The sequence below is a fragment of the Electrophorus electricus genome, chromosome 20, assembly GCF_041902795.1.
Source record: "Electrophorus electricus isolate QZ-2024a chromosome 20, ASM4190279v1, whole genome shotgun sequence".
NCBI lineage: Eukaryota > Metazoa > Chordata > Actinopteri > Gymnotiformes > Gymnotidae > Electrophorus > Electrophorus electricus.
The window spans coordinates 8584496-8599142 of NC_137516.1; the positions used below are offsets into that span (position 1 = coordinate 8584496).

The 14647-nt window shown below is 38.0% G+C and overlaps 1 protein-coding gene across 1 annotated transcript; it reads left to right on the forward strand.

The window, feature by feature from the left end:
- Positions 1 to 266: 266 nt before the first annotated feature.
- Positions 267 to 9204, forward strand: actr5 (actin related protein 5). Its single transcript, XM_027009809.3, has 9 exons — positions 267 to 1352; positions 1451 to 1689; positions 2274 to 2443; positions 3147 to 3364; positions 3497 to 3634; positions 3957 to 4067; positions 4252 to 4391; positions 4907 to 5039; positions 5796 to 9204. The coding sequence occupies exons 1-9, from the start codon at positions 843 to 845 to the stop codon at positions 6075 to 6077; spliced, it is 1941 nt and encodes a 646-aa protein (XP_026865610.2). The 5' UTR covers positions 267 to 842; the 3' UTR covers positions 6078 to 9204.
- Positions 9205 to 14647: the final 5443 nt, after the last annotated feature.

The window sequence follows — 14647 nt, forward strand, 5'->3', positions numbered from 1 at the left end:
TTTGCTGTTTTTAGTGTAACACACACCTCTCCTTTCCAAAACTGAAGAAGATCCTGGCCAAGTGGTGCCGGTTTTAACCGCTTAACTCCTTTTGGACTTGCGTGGGCGGCTCTAGAGTCTGACAAACCCGGAGTGGCGATGCTCTATAAATTTGAATACCCTTGAATCGTTTTGGCTTGTGGCGTCCCAATGAGGACTGCGCATGCGTGTGGTTAGTGAGAATAGCCTATTGCAGTCCGTGGAGGGGACGAGCAGAGAACCGACAAGTTGGACAGTTTTACCTTCCGCTGTCGATGAATTCATACAATTATATAACATTTCTTTGAATAATTTTATTTTTCGTGCTGTATTAACTACAGTTTGGGTGTTTATTAGTGGATATTCTAGCTACAGCGCGCGTGTGCATGTGTGTATATATATATAAAATCATCGACGACTTTTTAGTTGTAACCTGGCTGTTACATACAGTATAGACCCATGCAAAAGAGAAGGAAAGGTTTAAAAACAAGTCTAAAAGTCAAAAGTGACGCGGTTAATGGTTACGGCTGATTTGTCCGAAAGATTTGGGTATGAAAACATGCTTGATCGCTGTACTTTTAAAATGTAGGAACTGAGGTAGATAGCGATGAAAAATAACAGAAATTAACGCAAACATCCTTGCGTGGTGATGAAAGCATTTTACGCACTCTTAAACGGTGCAAAGAAGACAAATGTCGCCTTTCAAACCACACACTGCCTTTTAACTGTCATGGTCTGCTCCAAATCGTCAGAAAACAGAAAGGTGCTCTGGAATAAATAGCGGCTTTCTTCTTTTATAGAGATGAACATATATATAGCTATATATGTATGATATATTCCCCATTCTGATTCTTTACTATGAAGCTACTTCAATAAAAATGATTGACCGGAACGTTAAGCGCACCCGCTACCTTTTCCGGGTGTATTTTGAAGGGACACTTCATTTCAAAATGACGTCCGTCACCAGTCCACCATGTAAAATATTTAAGTTTCAAGATGCCAGGGCTTCACCTGATCAGGTATTCGAAGTGAAATCAGAGTGTTTACACCCTTCACCGGCTCCGATAGTAATAGACAATGGCTCTTTTCAAACCCGAGCTGGCTGGGCTTGTAACGGTGAGGAATTTGTACACCCGCGTTTGGTGTTCAAACCGGTGGCGGCGAGAAGCAGAGGGGCAGCCAGGAGTGAGACACAGGTCGGCAACGATATCCCTAATCTGGAGCCACTCCGCTGGCTTCTCAAGAGCCAGTTCGACCGAAATGTTGTTGTTAATTTTGAGATTCAAGAACTTATGTTTGATTATATATTCATTCACCTCGGAATCGAAACGGAGGTAAGCGTTTCAGCTAACGCTCTATTGTACAGCAGGTTTCCCTGTACACACATAAACGTTAGCGTGTGCCTAGTACTTTATATGTCTTGTGTTCGCAGGGTAATGTGCAACACCCACTGGTCCTTACAGAGGCTCCCTGTAACCCACTTCACTGCAGGCAAATGATGTCGGAACTACTATTTGAATGTTATGGTGTACCACAGGTGGCATACGGAATCGATAGCTTGTTCAGCTTCTATTACAGCAACACACAGTGTGGCCTGAAACCTCCTCACACCGGCTTGGTGGTATCTTCTGGATATCATTGCTCTCACGTGCTGCCCTTCATCAATGGCAGGTGCAGAATATTACATTGGACATCTTTTGGAACTGAGTGATTGATGAGTTTGGATGTCTTTACTGTTGTAATTTTTTAATCGCTGTTACTCAGGAAAAAGCATTCCCGCATGTGGGAGAGTTAGGACATGGCACCAGACTGGTGCAAAGTGTTTTACTTATACTGCTTATATTCTTCAGTTGTCTAGTTAAACATCTCATCTTAAGTCCTGTCAGACTGCAAGGCTTTCTGCAACACATCTATAGACCTTTTATGAATCTTTTACAACACCGGCTATTTTTGTGTAATGCCATGGAGATTTTCATTCATGGTCACCATCTCTGGGCTCAGCCAAAAACTTCAATTAGAATCACAACTGGCCTCAGAGCAGCTGGATTTCCTTAAGAAGAAAGGATACTGCCACAAGAACATCTTCTAGAACTAATAATACATTGATTAGAAGATACCACATTACATTATTACATTATTTCCCACCATTCCCCAAAACCATAAGAGTTTGTTCCACTTTCTTCCACTGGTGTATTCCACCTGCTTTACTACACTGACAAGTTTACTATATATTTTGCATGTGTTTGGGCATGCAGACTGGATGCTGTTAATTGTAAGCGGGTCAATGTTGGAGGTAGCCACACAGCAGCCTACATGCAGAGACTTCTGCAGCTGAAATACCCTGCCCACCAGCCAGCCATCACACCTAGCCGAATGGAGGAGCTCTTGCACCAACACTGTTATGTTGCTGTGGATTATCAGCAAGGTATTGTCCACATTCACACCTCAAGTGCATGTTAACAAGCCTTGACTCCACCTACCATAGAGATTTTGGACACTTAGCTACTGGAATTTTGTAGTGGTAATGCAGGATTAGCACTTCCAAACATATTTCTTCCAAACAATTTCTTCCAAACATATATGATAGCAATAATCTATACAGAACATCTTTAATGAATGCTGTGGTTTTGCACATCTCTTGGGAGTGGGGTGATTAAAGAAGTTAGACATCCATGTTCAGTGTAGTCAACACTAACAATAACTTGGAGAATAACAAGATAATAATGACAGTTATTATAATTGGAAAAAATGACATTGATGGGTGTGGTTAGGTGGCTGGTGCAAATGAGCATGTGGAATGTGTATTTGTGTGTCATGAATTCATTTAGTCATTATTTTAATGCTACCTTTTTTGATGTATTTTCATTGTGGTCATGCAGATTTGAAATTTCGATTTTAAAAAAAGTTTATTTCAAGATGACTGTATTTTTATAACAGTGGCAAACAAGAACGGACCAATCAATTGTTCACTAGGCACATTTTCAGCCACATCAATCTTTCAGTTTGACTGTTCCTAAATCTAGTGTTATGATGGCCCTTATAAAACTAGCAAAAAGCATTGCTGCTTGTACCAGCCCTAACTGAATGTGTGTTAAATAAGTGGTGTCTGTGTACATACACATGCTCAGAGCTGGAGCGGTGGAGGAGCGGTCAATTCTACGAGACAGAGGTGCACCGCATGCAGCTGCCCTTCTCTGGGAAGGCGGCGGGCTCGTACGCCAGCGTGGAGGAGAGGCAGGAGAAGCGGGTACAACAGCTGCGCAGGCTGGAGGAGATCAACAACCGTCACAGAGAGGAGCGGCTGCAGCAAGATCAGGAGAGGCTGGATGCGCTGCTCGCAGTGCAGGTACACACACACGCATGCACACACAGACACAACACCCCGGGTGTTCCACAGAACAGTTGGGCCAGTGATGTCCATGAAGTAGTAGGATAGAATCAGTGCCAAATGCACTTTGTTGGTGTCTGTGTATGGAAGGAACTGCTGGAAGAGGGCGCTCTGGAGCAGTTTCACAGGCACTTGGTGGAACTGAACATGGACTCTGCTGAGGAATTGCAGGCGTACATCCACAAACTGAGCCTTAGTGTGGAGCAGTACAGGCTGGCCCGAGCAGAGGTGTGTATGCATCTCTGCATGTGTGTGTCTATGTGCATTTCTGTGTATAAGTAAGATGTAAATTTACTTATAGGAAGATTTTTTTTTATCATTAAAATATTATGATTAAAACATTGTGTTGTATACATAAATGCTACATATGGGGTTAAGAATAATAATACTGCAAAGTGTATAACAATAATTTAAAAAAGAAACAGCACATTATTACACTATAACAGTTGTTGTAGACAGTCTAGTTTAATTAGAACTGTTTTCCCTAGACAGTATAGATGTGGGTTTTATTTTGGGGACTGTATAAATGAATGTTACTGTGATGTTCTAGATTACAGACTTTGAGCCACCTGTGGATGAAGGTGATGGAGTGAGTCAAACGGAGGTGGATTTAAGCGAAGAGCCTGAAAAACCTGAGCCTGAAAAGGCAGATCACATCCAGGTGACATCACATTACTTCTCTTATCAATAGGTCATTTACGTGATCAGCACTGTATTTACCAGTGCTGTTTCAGCATTGAACCTCTGCTTGGCTTAGCCAGTCACAGTACAGCCTTTTCACATCACAGTACATAGTATACCTCCTTTGTCTTCATGCCTACTCATTCCTCACCATGGGACCCTAGCCGGTGTTCAACTTGGCTGAGTACCACCAGCTGTTTGTGGGAACTGAGAGACTGCGCATTCCAGAAGTCGTGTTTCGTCCGTCTCTGATTGGTGAAGAGCAGATGGGCCTTACTGAGGCGCTGCAGTTTGTACTTGATCAGTGAGCATCTGACTTTCTAATTTCCTACACCCAAAGCATCTGATGTAGCATCAGTGGTTTTCTTATACTAACAACTAATAAGATTATTAAATGATTACAGCTAGATGACTAATTGCAATATTGGGGAAATTGCATTGCTGTGCCAGATTTGCTGATATATCACTTTTACTGTTAAAAACATTTAAAAAAGTAAAATTCCTTTTGACCAGCAGATGTCACTATTTTTTACATAATGGTTCTTTTTTCTGAGATGTATGCGTAACCCATACTGTAAAGCAAAAACTAACTAACTAACATATAAGTAATCATTGCCAAAATCAGCTGTTGTCATCTCTTTTCACTCCAACAGGGCTTGTAGCTTTACAAGCAGGTCTAAAACTGAGCTGTTCTCTACTATCTTTTATTTTCAGTTTGTGATAATTATGGATATATTGCTCCTGTAGTATATAGACACATAATCCACTTCAATGTCTTAGCATCCCGCTTGACAAGTGTGCTGCTTTTGGTTTGGCGAGGTACTCCCCCAAAGAGCAGGCGGCGATGTCTGAAAATGTGTTCCTGACTGGGGGAAACCTGCTCTACCCCGGAGTCAAGGAGCGAGTGGAGAGAGAACTGCTTGCTATAAGACCCTTCCAGTCACACTTCAAGGTAAGGGAGAGCTACACACTTATCCATCTTTTTATATTGCAGTTCCTAGTGCTGATTATGAGCATTTCATGAGCTGGTGTGATTGGTGAAGAAAATAATAATAATAATAATATTATTATTATAACAACTTTATTATTTTTAGTTTTTAGTATTTCTTTTTCATAGAACACTTTTAAAACAGTTTACAAATTGATTTACAGCTTAATACATAGAAGGATAATAAAGCTTGTTACATGCTGACATCTAACAGGTTTTTACCAAAAATAAAATGTTACAATTTATTGAAAATAACAAGTTATTAATATAAATTTAAATATAAGATATTTAAGTAGAAGACTAAAGTTAACTTTAAAAATGAAAAAAGGTGTATTAAAATAAAGAAGAAGAATTTAAAAGATTATTTAAAACCATTCTTCAAGGAAAAAGTAAAGTGCATAGTTAAAAGTGAAAAAAACACAGTATTTACAAAACATTTTTAAAGGTAAAAGTATGGTCAAGGCAGAGCAGTTTAATTAAAGACATTACAAAATAAAATTTAAAAAAGCCCTAATTACTTTAAAGAAAAAAAGCTAAGTCTTAGCTTTTTAATTCTGAAATGATGTAAGTCATTTACTTTCTCTCTGGGCATGAAATTCTCTCTCCCACTTGGTGAACATGTTTGCTGCAACAGTGACTGGTACTAGAAATGCTATATATATTATATATATATTAATATATATATGAGTGTAAAGAAACCACCTCTCTTTTGCACCCCAGGTGTCACTGGCTCCCCAGCCAGCTCTGGATGCCTGGTTTGGGGCCCGTGAGTGGGCTCTCAGGCACCCGATTGGGTCCCAGGGCTGGATCAGCCGAAAGGACTATGAGGAGAAGGGGGGGGAGTACCTGAGCGAGCACTGTGCATCCAACGCCTTCATCCCCATAAGGACCAGTAAAGCAGACCAACAGGCCAGTGATGGGTCACCCACTGAACACACACAGGATGCTGGCACTTCAGCTGGGAGCTTGGACAGTGACATGACCAAGTCTGCTGGACTTTAGCGGTCAAGATCTTTTGATAATGGAGTTAATGTGTCCTCTCCAGCTCCTACACATTATTCCTTTTTGTGATGCAATAAAGTAGTCACATGCTGAACTGTCTGACGAAAGAACAAGTTAAGAGATGAAAACTGATTTTCATGTAAAAAGGCCTTTTTTAAAATTAGTTTTCATTAACTACTGTGTATTTCCTTCTTTGTCTTTTCTTCTTTTTTACATGCTTCGGAAATAATCTGGGGTGATGCCTTTACAGTCTGCTTTATGGTGTGATCTCAGTTGATAGGACATCATCTGGTTCTGCAAAACTAAAAACTAAAAATAAAATGTTATCTGGCTGCCATGCCAAGGAGCTAGCTCATTTATCCAGTAAAGATTTCAGACTATATGATTTTAGTCCTGATTTTCCACTCACCGACAATTCTTGGAGATTGCTGAGAAAACTCCCAGATCGGAGGCAAATCGGCATTCACTCAGGGCCCAAGAATCATCTCTCGATTGCTAAATGAAGATTGGTCTAAAATACCATCTGAGAGGCTCACCAAACCACAACTTCAACATTCCCAGTGAGAAGACAGCGAGTTATGTCGTATGAACTGCACAATGATCTTATGCCTTTGAAAGTCATGTAATGTCCCTTATATAAGAGAGGCACATATGAGTGGGACCACAGGGAGTGACGGAGTACAACAAGGCTGTGGTACCTCCACATCCATACAGATAAACAAGTAGTCACAAACCAACCAGACATCAGAATGGTGGGCAAGGTACTGAAGACAACAGTGTTAATATATGTGGAGGTCACAAGCAATGGAAACAACCAAACGAATGGTAATTTAAATCACCACTTTTAGAATCCTCCACTGTTGTATATACTTCATATTACACCATTATAAATAATCAAATATTTACATAATAATTTTTAACTCCACAGAGATTAAGTATTCAGTTTTCACAAGGTGGTGCTGTTTCACAATTATTTGTTCCACCAGAAAACCAACCCATGAAGCATGTTAATGGATTCAGAACATCTGAATCAGGATAGGACTTTATCCTCCAAGTATGTTTGCAGACATAAGGAATTTGTCCTTGCTCTCAGTAGCTTATAGTATACAATGCACTGTATACAGTAGGTCACAATAAAAATTGCACTGCAGTAACAGATATCTACCACACGTACACACTCGCATGCAGCAAACGTGTAAACACATGCATACACACATTGGTGAAAAGAGTTTTTAAGTGCAGAGTGATGTCACTTAGTGGGAGGAAACTATGATAAAACAAAAGAATAGAATAAACTTAGAATAAACTTAGATTCTGGAGGGTTATGTACAGAACTGTGTCAGATAACAGCTCTTATGTGCTGTGGTAGTTTATAAGTGCGGTGTGGGGAAAGAAGCTTTTCTGCAGTCTGGTTGTTTTTACCCTCATTTAGCTGAAGTGCCTGCTTGAGGATAGAAACTGAAACAGGTAATATCCAGGGTGTAGTAAATCAGTGATAATCTGTGCTGCTCTGCAGTTTTGGAGGAGTGCAGATCAAGCAGGGTGGGTAGTTTCGTACCACTGATCTTTTCTACAGACCTGATGATGCATTGCAGTGTGCATGTCATGTTTGGTGATAGAGCATAGCTCAGAACTGTGATTTGGCACTGTGGTGACAGCTTTCTCCATGCAGTTTACCAGCTTGGCATCCTAATTGCTTCATTATATGGCTCAGAGTACGCCTAGTGAGTTTGCTTCAAAGAAAAACATTGTCTGATGCTAATCCAGATCAGAGAAAATGACCTGTTTTAAAATATGATTTTGTGTATTTTGAATTAGGAGGAAAAGGCTATGGAGGTAATGTGCTAGTAAACTGTCTGAGTCTTCTTTAATACATGGTGTTACATGGCTCTCTCAAAGTCAAGTAATAACACACAAAATAGGACAGCTTGCATGTTATTTGGTGATGCATATTTGTTACAGTCTGCTTTTGTGTGGCACGTATGTGTTAGCACCTACATGCGTGTGCTTGTTTGTGCTCAAATAGCCCAGAGGTTTCCATAATCCACAGAACGGTGGAACTCAATACTTTGCTTAAAAAACTCTGAGGAACAAGTTTATGTGGCATATCTGGCCTTGGTACATGAAGAGTTGGACTGGTATAACGGATTGAAAGCAGCACCTGACACAAGGACTAAATAAAATGGAGTTTTTAAACACAGAGAATGTTCACTATGTCAATGAACTGTCTCTTTTAATAGATTAAACACATTAAGCTTGCTAGCAATTCTGTTGTTTATTATAGCTGATAGCCATTATACCTGATTATAGCTAAGAAGAGGAAGGGATTTCACCTTTTTTTTTAGGCTTGATGTTTATGAAGTAAAATGGAAAGTGCTCTTCATTTTACTTGAAATGCAAGGTGAAAACACAGAACACATGATGCAAGTATTGTGGCAATGTAGTGGCTTGCCATGTGTAAGCAAAATGCTGAGTTTTTTGTAAAGAACTGCCTTGTTGATATAGGGAAAATTACTTAAACCACACACAAGATCAGTGATCATTAAAATGTGTTAGGCTACACCAATTGTAAACAAGCATATGTTCAAGTTCAATCCATATGTTTGGATCAAGCTATGTTGTGGTATGCAGAGATGCAGTGAAATGTTATATTTAATCATTCTTTAAACAGAAGAGTGAAGTTGGAAGATCTTTTATTAATGATAATTTCTCATATTTTCAGACAATAGACATACAACAATGTACAATTTAAAAAAAAGGGGGGGGGAATGAGGAAAATGTAACACTTCAGCACACATTTACGAAGATTTAAGGACATCATTAACATTTTGCATTTTGAAAATATGCACGTCATCTCGTGCAGTCATCTGCCAGAGACTGTGCTGGAACCATTCTATACATAAAACAAATCTACTTGACCTTGTCTGTTTTTTTTTTCTTTCTAAATTTGGGAAGAATGTTTTATATTGCAAATACACACTAGGCCTCATGCAAAAGACACACTCGAACAGATTAGGACTGAATTTACTTCCCTAATTTGAATTCGTCGTGACACAGTTGTCGGAAAATGTACGAGAGGTTTGAGATAGAATACTAAAATGTTCTCTCATTAAATCCATTGTTTCTATGTTGTGTGTACTTCTTTATGTATTTACATAGGCCTACTGCAGTCATGTGATTGTATCTTTAAAAAAAAAAGTTAATATAACTTAATGCAAAACGTTGGAGTATTAATATCAAGTCAAACATAGATTGTTGATGTAACTCAGTTATTTTGAGTAAAATTATTTTTGCATATCTTTGAGTAAAGTTGAATGTATTCAAATGTACTTTATTGTGTTCATTAATTTAATCTGGTTACTTTTTGGACAATTACAAAACTAACAAAATCCTACATTTCCCAGGTTTACTTTTCAAGATTGTTCAAGATTATTGTACTGTCTTACCAAGTTACCATGTGGCCCACAAAATTTATGGTATTTTGAGTAACATTAGTCTATGGCAAATATTTACCAAGATTTTTATGGTTATGTTATTATCAGTTGGTGGAACAGTCAGTTATTGAGGGTTTAGGACTGTAGTGTTGAACAGTGATGGTCTGTAAGTGTTTTTTTCTCATGTACACAATCATTACTCTTCTGTGGTTTACAGTACAGTCCTCTTAATTTATGTTACGTGAAAGAAAAGATCACAATGTGAAACCTTACATCGATGACTGTATTACATTTTGGTGAAAACAAGCTCTTTTACAGTCAGTGTCATGTTACCTCACATATGTTACCTTACAATATATCATAAATGTGAGAATTTGTGTCAAGGATTGATCACTTCGCTAGATACATTACTGAACTCATCTTTGAAAAACATGGACAGTCTTTTTCACAGTATAGCCACAAAACTGCCCTATTGGTTCCCGGTGTCACTTATTTACATATTGGGCGGAGTTAGCTTCTCAACTGTACCCCTTTTCGTGTGTGTCTGTTCTTGTGATAAGGCTTGTACATACACTTTGCTTACATATATGTGTACATAGATTACATAGATTATGTTTTTATCTTGCCTTACTTATGGTCTTGTAGAGTTTTATTTGTTATTCTTATGTTTTGCTGGCGTTTGAGCTTGTATAAGTAGCATGGGTCGTGAAAACATAATCCCCAAAGGTAGCATTAATTATGAGCAAACTACTTAGGCTAATATTTGTAACTTACATTTAATAGGCATGTTATTCAGCAATTTTAAGATAATCGCAGTGCATTGATTCAGTACAATTCACTTGGTTATAACTGACTCGTCAAGTTTTACACTATAAGCGCTCTCTCTCTCTCTCTCTCTCTCTCTCTCTCTCTCTCTCTCTCTCTCTCTCTCTCTCTCTCTCTCTCTCTCTCTCTCTCTCTCTCTCTCTCCGTGAGTCCATCCCTCCCTGCCGTTTCTTTCTCTGGCGACAGATCTCTTTTCGCTGAGCATTCTTAAGTAAACGGCGGAGCGAACAGTTATCTATTCAAGAAATTCAAGAACAGCTTAAAATGCTTCAAGCAAACATACTCCAAAGAATTCGCGAACAAGCAAGAAAACACCCTGGAGTAAGTTCACTATTTCATGGGGAGCTTTCATTGAAGCATTTTTAAAAATTATTTAGAAGTAACCTTTAGCTTCTGTTTAAAATTAAACAGTTTATGGTATAGAAAAGGTGACAAAATATTGTGCAAAATATTATCTACATAAACGAACAAGCCTTCGGCACATGTGGTAAATATGCTTAATAATACATGATTTTGTCTTGATTTAGTTAAAGTAACGACAGGTAAATGATTTTAATGCCAAAAAATAGGATGTGGTCTATGGTTCAGAAACCAGTCATCAAAAGTAAACAACATATGCATGTAAACACACTAGCACACACACACACACGCGCGCGCGGGCGCGCTCATGACCACGGAGGGTTCATAGTAATCGCCATTTATATATCATAGTATATATAAGACACACTTCACTATGGGATTAATTTTGAACTTGTGCATTAATAAGCCATCATGATAAACAGCTTTGAACTGACATACAAACACCCGGTTTTAAACGTTCATACATTCAGCATTTGGACAGCGCCTATCGTTGCTCATTTGCAATGCAACGCTTTAACCAAACTTTGTTTTTCAGACTGAGCAGCAGTAATAGTCACTGACGGTCTTTGTGAAAACAAGTGTATCTCAATGGCAAAGTGAGAAATTCAAATAGAACAACCTAACCTTATCTTACGTATAATCTCGTATAACATCTTAATTTGGTCAGTCAAAACTAGGGCAGACAGTTTTGCAACAGCGACTGCTATGAATGCAGTCTTGTTTGTACCATAAATCTCTCTCTCTCTCTCTCTCTCTCTCTCTCTCTCTCTGTCTTTTCAGCTCATTCCACAGTTTTTCTTCATATGTGTTGGAATGGGAGGAGCCGCACTTTATCTTTGTCGTCTTGCCATGGGTCCGCATGTTACGTAAGGACAACACACTATGTTTCATTCCAACATGTTACTGTGATTAAACGTAAGATCAATAAACACAAGTTGAAAATAAGTACCGACATAGCCTAGCAGTCAAATTTCTATGTCCATTAGCCTTCATACATAGAGCTTGTTTTGTTTGTTTTGAGTTTGAACTTTTTATTTGTCATGCTTTGGTGGTATATGGTTTCCTTTCCCCGCTCTAGCTGGAACAAGACTAACAACCCTGAGCCCTGGAATCAGCTTAGCCCAACCTATCAGTACAAGGTATGCGTGCCAAATAACTATGCTGTCATATTAATCAAACAATAGCCATCCTTTGTTCAGAAGAAAAACAACAACAACTATTGCTTTGAATATTAAACTGTAATATCACTAGGCCTTAATGAACACTTACAGAATTAATTTGAGCCCACTTAGTACCCCATTTAGTGCTACTTAATTTGTTCTAAATTAAATGCTGGTGTTTCTGTGCTGGATATGTTGTTGTCCAGTGGTTTAATTATTTGTTTAACTATTTAAATGTTAAACTCACTTTTTTTTTTAAATATCAGTGATGCTCTGAGTTGACTTGACACTAGGTTTATATATTGTTCTCAACCTTAGTTTCTGGCTGTCAATACAGACTACAAAAATCTGAAGAAGGAGGGGCCTGACTTCTAAATCTCTATGCCGGTACATTAAATTGCTGGTACACTATGTGTGCCTTACTCACTTTTAAACATGAAACTTCTAAATCTTTGTAGCTAATGTGAAACAATTCATTTTTGGTCCTGGATGAATGGATGGACATTTGTTAGAATAATTCCGCCAATCAGTGGATTATGATTTGTTTGATTTCATTGATGTAGCAGAATTGAAAGTCATCTGTCATTAGTGTGATTACAAATGGCTCTTGAACAAGCTTGAAGGTCCTAAAACAAAGAACATATTTGGCAAAAAAAATAAATACATTTGTTTTTCAAAATAATGAATGAATTAAAGACACATTATGAACTGAGTGCTTTTTTAAAAATAGAAAACAAGAAAGTAGAAATCATCATTAGATAATAGTTTTAAGTTCTAAAACAAGAATAATTAATGTTTCTTCATTTTTATACTCATTGATTATACTCTAAATGTTTTTAAGATATCCATTAAATGTCAAAGTTATTTCCAAACAGGTTATTTTCCAAAAATGTCTAGTTTAGTTGATTGGATAAACATAATACTGAATGATTTTTATATTTTAAAAAATGTGCAGATGTTATTGATACTAATGGCATATCCTTTGCATGCTTGATATGTTTAATTACTGTCTGCTGTGTGCTATATAGACTGCTTTAATAAACACAGGCATGTGAATAGACTGTTTAGACACACTGTTCATTATCTGTTGATAAACTGAAAATATTGCTGGTTGGCTAGGAGAAGACCTGGCTTTATGCATTCACGCACCATACAGCATTTAACACTAACTTCCTGAGAGAATACAGATTTATTATGTATTCTTATTGCAGTTGTAGAAATGAGGCACTCATTAATATTTAGAGGTTGATTCTCCAGTCAGACTCACTAATGTGCATCTATAGACTCTCAAGTCAAACTCATGGAGCGAAAGCATATTTAGTCTAAATCCAAAATTTAAATTCCTATATCCTAACGTTAAAGACAACAATAGTGATATTATATTGTCTTTTCTCTGTTCATTCTTACTATACCTAGTCTAGAACAAGCCACTGGTGGCCGTTGGGTATATTGCACATTTGTTTCATAAATATCTTATGTCTGTTCATTTAGTGATGTAAAGCTATTTTGGATGTGTCTATTTCCAACAATAAAGAGTGCTTAATATATACATCCTATCCCTCTGTTCAGATCTTTCCAGTATGTGTGCCTTTTTTAGAAGTGTATGTACATGGACTAGCCTGCACCAAGAAAGCACAAAGATAAGATCTGTTTGGGCCTTTGATCTCTGACTAGCACATGTGTTCCGTGATGATGGATGTATGGAATTTTCTCCTTGTTAGTGCTGATTTGATGAACAGCAGGACAAAGAGGCAGCTGTAGGTCCTCACACTACTGAGGAGACCTACCCACAAGGCACGAGGGACCTCCGTCACAGATCATCATTAAAGCTTTTTAATGCCCTTTATATGTGCAGTATCATTGTCAGACATCAAACAGTCTTCATTTAGAGACTGTATCTTTAGTTTGTTGTTTAGTCGAAGTGCAGCAGACCCCTTTCTCTACAGTTTGTTCTCTCTACGAGCTCTGCTAGAAACCCCAAATCGAGACCAGAGTCAATTGTAGTCAAAGAAGCTGTAGCTTATTGACAGTAAATGGAAGGTTTGTAGGGGTGAGGTGTGTGTGTTGAGTAGTGCAGGAAGGGGAAAGAAGGGTGTGTGTTTGTGTGTGTGTGTGTGTGTGTGTGGAGTGGTGCAGGGAGGGGAAAGAAGGGTGTGTGTGTGTGTGTGTGTGTGTGTGTGAGTGTGTGAGAGAGAGAGAGAGAGAGAGAGAGAGAGAGAGAGAGAGAGAGAGAGAGAGAGAGAAGGTCAGGGGGTGATAAGGAATAGTGCTGGTTAGAAGCAGTTGGAGATTAATCAACTGCTACCAGTTAAACTACATTCTAAAGAGGGAGCAGATAGGACATAGAGTGCTGAATGATCAGATTGGGGGGTGGGTATAGGCAGTCCATGCCTGAATCAAACATGCTCTTCTTCATTTTAGACTAACAGAGAGATTTTATACTAACAGAATTGTATTCTTAAAGAAATTAGTCTGTTAATGTTTATATAAAAGAAAGGCCATTAAAACTTCTTGTTACTATTATTGTAGTTATTACTATGCATTTGTGTTATTATTTTTATTATTATTATTATTATTAATAATAATAATAATAATAATAATAATAATAAACAATGGTTAGATTAATTAAACAAAAGTTAGGAAAAAAAGAAACTTAAGACCCTCTTAATGTTGTTACATTTTTACTGGTGTACAGCCATAAGAGTCTTTCTCCTGTTTAGATGTAATTATGCAGCAGTCTTTAGATTCAAGTCTGTTTTTAATTAAGAATTAGTATGCTTAACGGAGAGAG

Coding starts and splice junctions, on each gene's coding strand:
- actr5 (XM_027009809.3), top strand. CDS start 843: ATGTATGATATATTCCCCATTCTGATTCTTTACTATGAAGCTACTTCA. Junction 1,353..1,450: donor ACCTCGGAATCGAAACGGAG/GTAAGCGTTTCA, acceptor TTGTGTTCGCAG/GGTAATGTGCAACACCCACT. Junction 1,690..2,273: donor CTGCCCTTCATCAATGGCAG/GTGCAGAATATT, acceptor TTGGGCATGCAG/ACTGGATGCTGTTAATTGTA.